This window comes from Aulonocara sp. 'chitande type north' Nkhata Bay, linkage group LG9 (genome assembly GCF_057382095.1).
Source record: "Aulonocara sp. 'chitande type north' Nkhata Bay isolate Kocher_YH1m ecotype deep benthic linkage group LG9, A_spYH_male_GT1.1, whole genome shotgun sequence".
Taxonomy (NCBI): domain Eukaryota; kingdom Metazoa; phylum Chordata; class Actinopteri; order Cichliformes; family Cichlidae; genus Aulonocara; species Aulonocara sp. 'chitande type north' Nkhata Bay.
In genome coordinates this window covers 29,847,197-29,862,222 of record NC_141352.1, presented here as the reverse complement: position 1 = coordinate 29,862,222, position 15,026 = coordinate 29,847,197, and the positions used below count along the sequence as shown (strand labels likewise).

The window sequence follows — 15,026 nt, the reverse complement described above, 5'->3', positions numbered from 1 at the left end:
ATGTGGTGAAGCTTCTCCCACATTCTTTGCAGTATTTCAGTTCTTCTCCAGTGTGTCTACGTTGATGTGTTTTTAGGGCGTCTCGTCGACTGAAAGTTTTTCCACAAAGGTCACAACGAAAGTCTTTCCCACCACCACGGTGATGACAGGGTTGAGAACTGGATCCATCTGTGTCGCTCTGCTTCTAAACAAAGACACAAAGACAGTGTAAGTCAGTCCTTCAACATTTTTATCCTGAACGTCGCCTGAAATAAAGAGCATCTCTGCAGACGTCCAATTACATTTGACTGTTTCAGTTAACACACTCAGTTTACTGGGCTGCAATAACTACAATACTACCACCATAATACTACAGTAATACTAAAATCATAACTGACATGAAAATCTGAATAATCACTCAGAGCTGCTTTTCCATGCAGTAGAATTGCTAACATGCTAACACAGTTTAATGAGCAGAGTTGTTCCAAACAGTCAGGCTAAAATGACAAGATAACAATATAAATACATACCTCACAGTAACTGCACTTGTAGAGTCTCTTTCTGGTGTGGATCTGTTGGTGTCCTCTCAGGTAATGTGGAGATTTAAAAGTCTTCTCACACAAGTCACATTTATAAGGTCGTCCCTCAGTGTGGATAAACATGTGTTGTTGTAACTGTGCGTCTGTAGCAAAGTATTTGCCACACTGTTCACAGCAGTACACATCATGTCTGGTGTGAATGCGTAGGTGTCTATTTCGGCTCCCTCTCTGGCTGAAAGTTTTCCCACAGATGTCACAGCTGTATGCCTTAATTCCAGAGTGGGTAACTAGATGCCTCTGTAAGCTCCTACTGCAATTAAAAGCTCTGCCACACTGATCACAGCTGTACGCTTTAACTCCACTGTGGATGAGTTGGTGGTGTTTTAGGGAACTCTTCAAGGAAAAAGACTTTCCACACAAGTCACAGCTGAACGCTTTAACTCCAGTGTGGATGACCTGATGCTGTTTTAGTGAAGCCCTCACAGTAAAATCCTTCCCACACTCGTCACAGCTGTATGTTTTCTCTCTCTTTCTTCTGTGAGGTTTGTCGGCCTCCTGAGAGCGCTGACTTCTGGCTCCATGTTGGTCCTGCAGTGACAGAGATACAAACAGAGGCAGTGAGTGAAATGCAGTCATGGAACAAACTCAACCTTCAAACTCTCTCCATTAACACTAGTTTTAAGCCTAGGGCTGCTCGATTATGGCAAAAATGATAATCACGATTATTTTCACTGAAATTGAGATCTCGATTATTTGACGATATTTATTTAACCCTTTAAGACCTACTATAGAACCAAGTCCGCCAGAGCTTATATTATTTTTTTACATGTTGTAGTGCCAATTGTGGGAGAATTTCAAGTTGCTATACAACTGTTATAGCCCATATTTTAATAATATGTATGAATTAAGTCCATAGTAACTACATTAATTGCAAAACAGTGCAATAAACTACAAAAAAAATTGAAAATCGTTTTTGTTTTTTTTACATATATTTCTACTTGGAGAAATTTAAGAGGTTTATCCCTCAAAACTTTAAATACAAAAAAGTTGCAAAAAATAGTTTACAACAACAAGAAATTTATTTTGAGTGTCTTCATAGTTTTATTTTGGAGATACAGCAATTTTTATATACTGCAGGAAAAACGAAAAAACAATCCTATGATGCAAATTTGCAAAGAAAACAGCAGGTGCATCAAAACAAACTATTGTCTTGTGTAGTCTGGAAGATGAGTGGATGGTGGGGTGGGTGCAGTTTTCTCTGTGGTGGGGTTGGGTGGACTGTCCCGGGCTCTGTGGGGCCGGGCGGCGCTGCTGCACTGGGCCCCGGTCTGGATGGGCCTGGGCCCCCTTTCCCTGGCGGGTCGCGGAGTATGGGGGTGCCTACTGGGGTCACCGGGGGAGCTGGCCCCAGGGGGGGGGGTCACTTGCCCCTCCCTTCCTTCCCTCCCCATCTCCCCCTCTTCCCGCTCCACCACAGCCACCCACACATGCAGGGCCTTAGAGTAGGGGTATGTCACCAGGGTGCAGAGGAGGCTACCCCCCCCTCTGTCCCCTTCTGGCTGCCTCTGCCTCAATTTTATCCACAACTTAGACATTCACATTACTCACACTCTCATTACACATACATATAGGATCTTGGGGGTGGGAACGATACACGGAATCCAAATTACCATCAGGGTGTACACCTCACCCCTGGCGTCGTTGCCCACCTCTCAATTTTAAATACACGTAGACATTGAGGGCTAGCAGGAGGGACCATGCGCTTACCTGCTGCTCTCTGGCAGGTAGCTCCATGCCCTCCTGGGTTTTAAATGCACCTTAGAACACACATGCATCAACACTACATATGAGCGGGTGGAGGGAGGTTTGGAGTCTTCTCTCACCCCCATTCTCTGCGACCTGCTGGAGCGGGGGGGGGGGGCTAGGAGGAGGAGTTGGCCGTCCGACTGCGGTCTGGAGTGTGGGGCCTCCCTGCTGCTGCGGAGTCGGGCGGTCTGCCTCTCCCCACCGCAGGCAAAAGGGTAACACCACCTGGGTCTGGGTGCAGTTCCCCCCTCCAGGGGCAAGGGTACCTAGACCCGGTTCGTAGAGTACGCTTGGGGAGTGTGATCGTGTGTACAACGTCTCTTTATGTCTGTCTCCACGTTGGTTGAGTGTGGAGTAAGTGCATATGAGAGCATGAGGGTGGGAATGGATGTTTGTATCTGTGTGTGCCTGTATGTCTGTGTCTATATGTCAGGTTGGGTATCAGACGCCACCTCTCTGGGGACATCTCAGGCCCTCCAAGGTTTGGAGGCCTATCTCCACCCACCACCACTTCCGTTGCCAGTGGCGGACTCCCTCAGACATCGGTGTGTTGGTGGTTCTTTGTGTCTGGGGATGGGCTTCCAGGTACACACCGGCTCACTCCTTGGCGGCCGCTTATCGGGCCTGGATCGTGGGGCTCGGTCACTCAGGCGCGGCTGGCTGCCGGCGGAGCTCACGGGCGCGTCACTGCAACTCCCCCTGGCTTCTGCTCCGCGGCTGCTGAGTGAGCCCTCATCTGGGACTCTCCTCAGCTCTTTCTGGGACAGTGGCGCGGCTGCCCCTCTGTTGGTCTTCCTTGGTCTCTTGTGTTCTGGGGGCCTCTGGATGTCTGGAGTTTTGATCTCCTCCATACCTGCTTCATGCCCTGGAGGACGGGGCTGTGGCCCCCCCACACCCTCTAGCAGATCATTACATGACGGAACCTTTAAAAAAACCAAAAAAACAAGCGCGTCCATGCTCACAGGTGTACACACGGGTGATCACACCCACAAACTACACCCTTTTTGGCTCCTACCTCAAAGCACACTGTGTTCTGTTGATCTTATGTGCTGCACAATAATGTTTAACATTTAGTATTTACTGTCATATTCCCATATATCATTGTGATGTTGTTTATTCTATTACTCTTGTTCTCTTCTGCTTGTTTTCTTTTTTCTTTCTCAACAGGTGATCCAGGTGATTGATATATGCATTTTTTTCTTCTTTTTTCTTTTTTTTTCTGCCCATTCTGTTGGTTTTTGTCTTTTGCCCTTCTCCCCCGTCGTCCCTCTTCTCAGCTGTTTCTCTTTCCCTCTTTCTTTCTCCCCTTCTTTCCTCCAGTCAAGTCTGTCCCGTATTCAGCAAGTGAAAATAAAATAAACAATAAAAGGCGAATCAAATGGACCATTATGGCAAGGCTGGGATGGTCAATTTGGTAAAGTAAATCCGTTGGGCATCTTTCTCTGCCTTTAGACAATAATTCTGATGGCAAAAGAGCCAAACGGGACAGGCACAAAAAATAAAAAATAAAATAAACTATTTCCAGCAGTGCAATTCGAGTTCTAAGAATCCCAGAAACTATTCAGAAAAGTCAAACATGACTTATAAAAACACCAGTATAGGCTTTTAAGGCCTACAAGTAAAAAACTACATTTTCCGCGAAAATGACGTCACTTCCGGTTTCGGCCAGGAAATGGCGGACATGCGATAGTTCGCGCTGACATCTGTTTCACTGTGGGAAGTGTTACGAACAGCTGATCCGATCGGCAAAGCGTGTTTCTGAAATATTATGTTTTTGTTCCTTCAAGCGCTTTTTATGCAATTTTTGCAAAGCTTTATGCGGGAGGAAACCGTGACCGAGGACAAGCTGATGGCATAAGATGTAAGTACAACTCCTCTGGTTTCATATGCAAAAAATATATATATATTGCGCTAGCTTACACGGTTCAGGTTCTACAGGGATTTAAAAATAGTTACACAAAACAGAGCGTGCTGCTCTGACCGGCTTTAAAGGGTTAACAATAACAATGTATTGAATAATGACTCTTAATCAGCGGTCTCCAACCTTTTTTGCGCCACGGACCGGTTTATGCCCGACAATATTTTCACGGACCGGCCATTAAGGTTACGCGGATAAATACAACAAAATAAAACTAGTACCGGTACCGAAAAACAGAAGATTTATTCATAACACATGTGAAAAGACCCAGGAAAACCGAGTTAACGATCAAAACGATAACAAAATATCGCTGAAAACCGATAAAAACCCTGAAAACCATACATTTCACACATGAGCCTCAACTCTCGCGGCCCGGTACCAAACGACTCACGGACCGGTACCGATCCAAGGCCCGGGGGTTGGGGACCGCTGCTCTTAATTGTTGTGATGAGTGTTCGAAATGCAGAGAGGTGCGCTGGATTTGCTACACGGAGCAGCGCGAGAGTAAAGCATGAGGGAGGGGCTAATAATCGGCTCAGTCATTTTTAATGATTGTTGAAAGCCCAGATCGTAATCGTGATTAAAATTCGATTAATTGAGCAGCCCTATTTAAACCTGAAGGTGGAGTGTGGCACCAAACACCTTAAAGGTCTTTTATCCCCACCTACTGGTAGTTCTAACACATTACATTCAACCTGGTGTTAAAAATAATTCATGACTGTTTAAACACTAAAATCATTCCCATCCCTCCTGATTGTACACACACACACACACACACACACACACACACACACACACACACACACACACACACACACACACACACACACAGTTGTTGTTTCTAATGCATATTTCTATGATTTTTATAGATTTCTACATAATTATTCAGTGATAATAAATCCTGTTTGTTTATTTGTTTATTCAAAAGGAACCCCATTAGCTTCCACAACAGATGTTGCTCATCTTCCGTCAAATACTATCACATAAAATATTATACAATAAAGTGGATTCAAGATATCCACATAATTTGCCTCTTACATCCACAGTGACGTTTCACAATTAAAATATAAGCAATCAATAATAAAAAATAATAATAATAATAATAACAATATCAATAACATTGAGGCACATTACACAAATTTCAAAAACAAATCATCTCTTACAATATTTACAACAACTAAAAGTTCTGTAAATCAGCTTTTAATAATAATAATAATAATAATAATAATAATAATGGATACTTTATTGATCCCCATGGGGAAATTACTTGTTTTTCTCTGCATTTGACCCATTCACTCAGTGAAGCAGTGGGCAGCCCACTAAGCAGGCGCCCGGGGAGCAGTGTGTAGGGACGGTACCTTGCTCAGGGGTACCTCAGGGTAGCCGTTAAGTGGATTCGAACCGCCGACCTTCCGATCATGGGGCGACCACTTTACTGAGCTATCCCTGCCCCCTTTAAATGTTCATTGAAGTTTTGAATAGTTGCTAATTCTCTAATTTTATAAGGCAATTTATTCCACCTGAAAGTTGCTCTAAATATAACAGTTTTACAAAAAGTTACTTTTAACTCGAGGATTTGCTAAATTGTAGTTTGTTGAAAATCGTGTAATATCATTATGTATTTCATCTGGATACTGCAGCTGAGCAGAAATAAATGTGGCGTGTTTAACAGAATTGCTTTCTTTATAACTACAAGCCATAGAATATTTTAGCCTGTACAGGAAGCCAAGAAAGCTGATAATGCATTTTATCGATATTAGTATTAGAGATGGCACGATGCCACTTTTTAATGTCCAATACTGATTCCGATATCATATGGATATCTGCCGATACCGATATGAATCCGATATAGCGTTTTTTGTAATCAATAAAACTGTTTTTAAATAAATATCTTGCTGCATTTTGTAAAAGTTCATACTCAAGTTTTAAAAACAAGACACTAAAGCTATTCCGTTATACCAAATGAGCCCTTTCCTCTACTCCCTCTTCACCCACGACTGCAGACCTGCCGATGGTTCTAACACCATCATTAAGTTTGCAGATGACACCACGGTGATTGGCCTCATCAGTGACAACGATGAGGCCGTCTACAGGGAGGAGGTGGATCGTCTGGCTGAGTGGTACGACACAAACAACCTGCTGCTTAACAGTGAGAAGACCAAGGAGCTCATCGTGGACTACAGGAGGAATGCTGACCCACATCCACCCATCTACATTAAGGGGACGGCTGTGGAGCGTGTGAGCAGCTTCAAGTTTCTTGGAGTCCACATCTCCGAGGATCTCATCTGGACGACCTGAACTGCTCTGCCTCGGACCGGAAGGCGTTGCAGAGGGTCGTGAAAACTGCCCAGCGCATCGCCGGAGCACCACTTCCTGCCATAAAGGACATCTACAGGAAGCGGTGTCTGAAAAGGGCTGGGACAATCATCAAAGACCCCAGTCAACCATCACGTGGACTCTTCACCCTCCTTCCCTCTGGGAGGCGCTACAGGAGCCTCCGGACTAAGACCACCAGGAACCGGAACAGCTTCTTCCCCACAGCTGTCAGACTCCTGAACTCTGCCTCCTGACATCTGACCCACGTTAAACTCACGGACTGAACCACCACTCACAACCACTAGCACTTTATACAGCCTCTGTAGAAATTATCCACATATCTCACTTATCTTAACTGCACCACTGCATAATTCTGTATAAATAATCATTCTGTAAAATACGATAATTTTTAATTCTACAACTGTTTATAACTTGCATATTTCCCATTTCTGTATAGTTTTTTTTTTTTCATGTTCTGTATAGTTTTTCATATTTATATCCTGTACATAGCTTGTACTCACCACAGCCTGTACATACTTATAGTTATAGCATATTCATAACTTACTTTATACCGTGTACATTATAACATACCATAATAGACCCATTTCTGTAATATACTTACATATCTATATTATTGCTAATATATATTGTAATATATCTATATCATGGCTAAAGCACTTCTGGATGGAAGCAAACTGCATTTCGTTGCCCTGTACCTGTGACATGTGCAATGACAATAAAGTTTAATTCTATTCTATTCAAATATTTTATAGTTCAGCAACACACATCAATCTAATAAACTTAAACCTGCACCATCCTTCCTATTCTGGTATTATAAAGAGTACTTAGGTTGTTTAATATTTCTGCTAACTAATAGAGTTGCCAACTCCCAGCAAAAATCTCCCAGAACCACCCCCGCCCTCCACCTCATGATGCTTAATCAATGTAATCAACTTTGATTTAATGCAGGTGTAAATCAAATGCACAGAAATAATCAATTATGTTTCTACAATAATTAAATAGATTCACCATCTTTCTTCAACAGAATTGCAGACTGCACAGATGGTACCTTCCCAAAGGAAGAAGGACTATAGCTTACCAGGGTGTAAATTAGACTTAATAGTTACCATATACAGTAATGGATTTCTATACATTTAATCAGATGACCACTTTGGTTGTAAGATTCAGATAATTATTTATTAAAAGTTAGTCCTTTAAATGAAATAACAAAGAAAAGTATTTTTTGTGCCTCCCTTTTCTTGTTAATGGCCTACCTGCCCCCTGGCAAAGCTTTGCTAGAGCCGCCCCTGCACAGTTACCAGCTGTCAGCTACTTAGAAAACATGAGAGAAGAAGAGGCAGCTGCAGCTTAAGGACACAGACTAACTCCAGAGTCTTTTTTCCCCCCCCCATTCTAGCTGAAGTACGGGACAAATCGCTTCCTTTTCACCTCAGTATGGAAGAGATTAAGATTAAAAATGCTGCGGTTTGGAAGCATGTAGTGAGGCTCCAAATGCTCCACCAGTTCCCTGACAGGTCTCGCAGACAACAGCCGCTCTATCGAGTGACACATACTTCTCTGACAAGCAAAGTTGGGTTAAGCGAAGTAGCGCGTTTTGTGAGGTGAGGATCAGTCCGTCTTTAATTAGTATAGTATGAACATCTAATCTAGACGCCTTATTCTGGACTAACTGAAGTCTGTTAATATCTGTCTTAGCAGACTTCAGACTTCAGTTAGTCTGAAGTACCGACGAGGCCTCCCTTGCAAGTAAATCGATCGATCGCTGTTGCCTTGTTTTTCTTTCATGGGAATAAGTCCTGGAGACAGCGGGGTCTGAGTTTAGACCCAACAGGTTCAGTGAAGAAAAATGTCTGATTGTAACCTGAGGGTTTTTTTTACATTAAGAAAAAGGCACCAAACATCAAACCAATTTAAGCCTAAACAGTAACACATGAACGTAGAGCAGGGCGATATGACCAAAAATATTAACAGTGCAAATGCAAATTCCTCGGAGCAAATGTCGGCCAATTTCCACTGGAAATGCCTTTTGGTTAAACTGTCAGCAAGGAATTTGCATTTGCACTGTTAAATTTTTATATAACTTTAATGCACATAAAAAACAGCTGTTTGTTTAAATGAAAATACATTGATGGGTTTTTTTTAATAAAGTTGTGGAGTTGTAAAGTATTTTGTCTCGCGTCACTTGTATCGTCAGTCATATTGTTATCGCACATTTTCAAATGTATATCGTGATAAATATTTTCGGTCATATCGCCCTGCTCTGTCTGTCACCTTCTGTGTTGAGCTCATTGTTTTCTCTGTAGTGGCTGAGCTGAGTCCAAGTAGCTGAAAATGTTCCTCTGCTGCTCCGTCAGACTCTTCTCCTCCTGCTGATCAGCTGGGACACAAAGCAGATCTTTGTTAGGCTCCACACTGCACTGAAAAGTCAAAGTGTCTCATATGTTCATCTGACAAGTTAAAAGAACACATTTTTGCTTCCCGAGGTGGGCAACTTATTGGAAACAAACACAAAAGGTTTGAGCACTGATACAAAATTTAGCAGTATAGCAGGAGAGACTGAGGCAGGTTATTAGAATCAAATGCCCAGTGGGCCGACACACACACACACACACACACACACACACACACACACACACATATATATATATTAGGGGTGCAACGATATTCGTATCGATATTGAACCGTTCGATACAGTGCTTTCGGTTCGGTACGCATATGTATCGAACAATACAACATTTGTAATTTATTGTATCAACTTTCCTTCTGACGATGCTGTCTGTGTTGAGCGCTCAGTGAATCTGTGTTCGACTACTCCGCCTAGGCTGCACTGTCGAGCGCAGATCCACTGAGCGCTCAACACAGACAGCATAGTCAGAAGGAAGAGCGCAGGGCAAGCTAGCGAGACAGAAGTTAAGCTCTCCTTGCAACAGGCAAATTGAACGTCATTCAGATCTGGCGTTTGGAATTATTTTGGTTTTCATGTGACGTATGACCCTGAAGGTAAGCGAGTCATGGACTAAAGTAAAACAGTATGTTGAATGTGCCATGCAATGCTCAATTACATTGGTGTGAACTAGTGTGTTAGCGCAGTTAGCTCGTTAACGTGTTGGCCGTCTAGCCCCATGCACGGAGTGATCGGCGGTAGCTCGTTAACGGAGATTTGCCGTGTTGTGGCGTTAAGGTAATTTCAACGAGATTAACCTGAAAGCACTAGCGGGAACACAACGAATATGACTGCACATTTACGCCGACATCATCGTAGTGCAAAGACAAGTGGAAGCAGAAAAAAAACAAGCAAGCATGCTACTAACTTTAGCCGAGTCATTTAGACAGCTGTTAGCACATGATTCTCCTTATGCTGCTGAGAATATAGCCCAGAAGAAGCGGATAGTATAGCTTTTATTTTGGAAAGAGACATTTCTCTAGCTAGCCCGATGTTCCGGAGCTAGCGATTTTTTCAGTCGGGCTACCAAAATCTATCTCTTCCCTGCCCGTCGGGCTATTGTAGGAAAAATATATGTCAATGCTTTTGCATTCTTTCAGAAATGTAGCTGGGTAATTATGTCATTGGCATCAGTGAGCCACTGTCAATATGTGACATATTGAAGTCGCGTTTGAATTTGCGCTTGTTTTTTTGCTTTCACTTTGCAATCCTGCGAACTGTGTATAGAGAGCGACAGCACTGATCTGTGAGTGATGATAATTTGTGCACCAATTCCTCTGACATCGTCTTATTAATCGTTAGCTTACTATGCAAACATGACGCAGCAAGCTTAAACATGTGAGAGGTTGATCGCGCAGAGAATCGCTGAGCTTATGTGAGTGCGTGTGTAAAAGCATTTCAGTTCTGCTGAGCCAAATAAGACAGGTCAGGGTGAAGAAGTGACAGCCAAAGAAAAGCTTACCACAAAACGGAGAAGTTATGACAAATCAGACTATAAGGCAAAAAGAAAGTGCAGCTTTATGGTTTCATGGACAAAAGAATTTCTGTGGCTGCAATATGATGAGCTAAATAACCAGGGCTGCACATAAGTGGTCCGCAGGTGCGCATTCGCTGTCAAAATAAAAAACACGCACAAGGGTTAGGGTTAAATTTAAAAACTGTACTTTTGAGTTAAAATATATATTTATAATTTTAATAAATGACAAATTAAAAATGCATGAACAGTTTTTTGTATCGAAAAAATATCGAACCGTGACACCAAAGTATCGAACCGAACCGAACCGTGAATTTTGTGTATCGTTGCACCCCTAATATACACATATATATATACACATATATATATATATATATATATATATATATATATATATATATATATATATATATATATATATATATATATATATATATATATATACACACAGACATATACATACATATACAACAACAACAACAACAATCTTTATTTATAGAGCACATTTAAAAGCCTTGGGCATACCAAAGTGCTTTACATAAAACAATAAAAAATAAAACAGTTCACACATTAACATCAAATACATAAAGGTAACGAATTATGTTCACAGATAAAAGCCACCAATAAGAGTAAACTGCAGCACATAGGTTATAGTAAGGTAAGACTGTACCACCATGATAAAAGACAGCAATAATGGAAAGATAGCAGAGAATTTAATACAATAGGTCAATAGGTCACTGCAAGCAAGCCAGCATTTAACTGGTAGAAAAGGCAAGTTTAAAAAGATATGTTTTTAGCTGTGATTTAAAAGAATGAATAGAATCAGACGCCCGGATGCCAATCGGGAGATTGTTCCACAGCTCCGGTGCAACTAGAGCAAACGATCGATCACCTCTAGATTTCAGTCGAGATCTGGGCTGAACCAGCAGTAACTGTGAGGATGACCTTAAAGCCCTAGCAGGAGCATATGGATTTAAAAGTTCCTTAAGATAGCTTGGTGCAGTGTTATTGGTAATTTTAAAAGTAAACAACAAAATTTTAAATTGAATACGATATTTGACAGGCAACCAGTGCAGATTAGCAAGGACAGGAGTAATGTGGGCAAACTTCTTAGTTTTAGTTAGAATGCGTGCTGCAGCATTCTGAACTGTCTGTAATCTATGTAAAAGGGAAGAGTGGAGACCACAATAGAGTGAATTACAGTAATCTAGCCTTGACGTTACAAAGGCGTGGATGAGCTTTTCTAGGTCTTTATACGGGATATAGTGCCTGGCCTTAGAAATAAGGCGTGTGTATGTGCATATTGGTCGGCCTACATATATATGCATGTGTGTTTGTATGTGTATAGATAGATAGATCCCTTTTGATTGTTGGCAAGTATGTGTATGTGGTGTTAAATAGGCCTATACTACTGTGCTGTGATGTCGCTCGTAAGGGTGAAACTCATTGTGAAACGTTTGAGAACCACTGCTACAGAACAATGGAGATTTCCGTTATATGGTAACACCCTCAAATCACGTGATGCCCAGAATTGTACAATACCGATGCTCGAGAGCGCGCGTGTGATGCAAGTATGTGTAGAGTGTTGAGCGCGTGATCAGTGGTGAGAAAAACAACTCACGAAACTTGACCTTTCTATACTCGTGGCTCACTTGCACTTCTAATCTATTCGTTTGCACACTTACACACACCCAGCTGAGGTTTCCTGTTTTGCTACACTCTGGAGAGCCTCGCCTTTAACGGTCTCCTCTCACAGAGAGCAACAGAAAACTTCATTCAGAAAACTTCGAAAAACTCGAGATTGACTGAACTCAGTTCAAAGTTACCTTGACACTTACCTTTAGATGTGAGAGGTAGCAATGGTCCGCTTGAAGCTGACGCTCCGGTGCGTGTGTCAGAAAAATCAACACGCTGCTTCAGAAACACTGTGTCGAGGCTTGATTCGTTTGGCCAGAGTCACGTGATTAGTGACGTCTGAAGCTTCATTTAGAACGTACCTTTTTTTTTTTTAAGTTTGACGAGCATCTTGACTTTTGGTCTTTGGATCAAGGGCGTAGATTTGGCATGGACGGAAGGGACCAATATCCAGCGATTATTGAATTGTCCCCACCAATAATTTGATCTCTTCGAGTAAAGAAAAACAAACCCGATAGTAAGTAAAAACGATCTGTCAGCGTCTTATTCAGTGAGTGGAGCAGAAAGAGTTAAATTACGTTCTCTACCGGAGTCCTACGTCATGTGACAAATATGGCCAATGTGATTGGCTGTGCCTTTCAGGGAGCTCTGTTTAGTTTCAGCAGCTGCAAACCTCCGCTGCGAGGCTCAGAGGAGGATGGCAGCAAAAAGGAAGAACCTGGATATAAGAAATTGTTTTTCAAAGAAACCTGTAAGTCACATAAAGTCAAGTTCACTCATATAATGTGTCCGTCACAATAACGTTACAGGCTATGCTAGGACATACATGCCAACACTCACGATTTTTCCGGGGAATCCCGAATTTCAGTGCCCCTCCCGAAAATCTCCCGGGGCGACCATTCTCCCGATTTTCCACCCGGACAACAAAACTGAAAACCATATCCCAGACTGGCCCAGCCAATTCCAGTTTCCAACAATGGCTACTATTACTGCAGCTACTTAGTTTTAATATTACTCTTATTACTCTTTCTGGGTCGCAAAATAAACTTTTAACACATTTTCAGGCGAGAATGTAGCTGTGTAAACGTCAAATAACTTAAACATGTTATTGTTTGGCCTTTTTCTGTGTTTTATTTGTTGGTGAGTAAATGGTTTTGGCTGAGATTAAAGTTATTAGATTAAATTAGATTAAATAAAACTTTATTAATCCCTCAGGAGAATTCCTCCAGGGTTCTCACACAGCTGAATAAACTGCTGTGTGAAAACAGCAGTTTATTCGACCATCTACACCAGCGTCCGGTTATATTTTAGACAGCAAGGAGCAGACGGCAGGTGACGTAATTCTGAAGGCTAGACCGTCCAATTTCACAGTCGCTCATTTCCGGTCTAGCCGGCTTTCAGAGGACCCGGCCCACTTAGACCACAAAGGCCGGGTTCTCAGGTGGACGCAGCCTCTGAATTTGGACACCCCCGGCCTGTTTCCGGCCGGACAATAATAACGGTGACATTTAAGTTATTTTATCCGATAAATAAACACTGTAAGATTCAAGTTTTTACAGCTGTAATTTTAAACAGTTTAAAAGCATGTAGAATAGCATATGCAGGCAAGTATATTTCTCCTTTTTTTTTTATCAAGAAGCAAAAACAAAAAGGAAAAAATAAGAAACGGGGCAGGGGTCGATGGTCGAATCATCCGTCCCCACCAATGCCACAACCAAATCTACACCCTTGCAAAGGCCTTTTAAAACTCCAGGAAGAGAATGAAGCTATTGTCAGATACCAAATCAGAGTAATCAAGTAGATCCAAAACCAGTCTAATGTTATTAGAAATGTGTCTATTTCTCATTAAGCCTGATTGTGTCTCATCGATAATTGTGTCCAAGAACTCTTTAATTCTGTTATCAAGTACTAAAGCCATAATCTCATAGTCATTATTGAGCAGACAGATGGGTCTCCAATTATCAATAAGAAGTAAGTCTTTGTTTGGCTTTGGAAAAAGTGTTATGAGACCCTGAGTAAGAGTAGGAGGGAGGTTGTTATTCTCTATACTTTTTTTTTCTTTTTTTTGTGTCCCGTTTGGATCTATAGCCATCAGAATTGTTGTCTTGAGGCCAAGAAAGATGCCAAGCGGATTTATTTTACCAAGTGGATCATCATGGCCTTGCCATATTGGTCCATTTGATTGACCTTTATTATAATTATGAATTTATTTTATTTTCGGTTGCTACAAACGAGACAGACATGACTGTGGGATAGGACAGGGGGAAAGAATGAAAGAAAGAGAGGGAGAGAAAGAAAACCAAAGGGGAGAAGAGAGGGTGAGAAGGGGGGGGAAGAGAGAAAAAAAACAAAAAAAACAAAAAAAAAAACAAAAAACAAACAAAACTCCTGGGTCACCTGTATGGACAAAAAAAACAGAAGAGAAAACAAACAGCAAAGAGCAACATAATAAAAAAAACAGCACCATCACAATAAACTAGCTAGCAGTAGATATCAATAGTTACTAAATAATAAACGATATTGTGCAGCACGCAAGATAGACAGCGCACAGTGTGCTTTGAGGCAGCAGCCAAGAAAGCTGTAGTCCGCGTCTGTGAATACCCATGTGTACACCTGTGTGGATCAGCATGCTTGTATTCCAAAGGTTTCTCCATGTAATGATCTGCTAGGGAGTGTGGGGAGCCACAGCCCTGTCCTCTATGGTATCAAGCAGGTATGGAGGAGATCAAAACTCCAGACATCCAGAGGCCCCCAGAACACAAGAGACCAAGGAAGACCCACAGAGGGCAGCCGCGCCACTGTCCCAGTAAGAGCTGAGGAGAGTCCCAGATGAGGGCTCACTCAGCAGCCGCGGAGCAGAAGCCAGGGGGAGTTGCAGTGACGCGCCCGTGAGCT

General features: G+C 42.1%; 2 protein-coding genes across 2 annotated transcripts in view; both read right to left on the bottom strand.

The window, feature by feature from the left end:
- LOC147322368 (uncharacterized) overlaps positions 1–15,026 on the bottom strand; it is a 125,444-nt gene that overhangs the window by 28,401 nt on the left and 82,017 nt on the right. The gene's annotated exons all lie outside the window — the stretch shown is intronic.
- On the bottom strand, positions 296–12,596 carry LOC147322372 (uncharacterized). The gene is made up of 3 exons (XM_086306810.1): positions 12,335–12,596; positions 8,851–8,956; positions 296–1,106 (listed from the first exon to the last, which is right to left on the bottom strand). The coding sequence occupies exons 2-3, from the start codon at positions 8,866–8,868 to the stop codon at positions 477–479; spliced, it is 648 nt and encodes a 215-aa protein (XP_086162936.1). The 5' UTR covers positions 8,869–8,956; positions 12,335–12,596; the 3' UTR covers positions 296–476.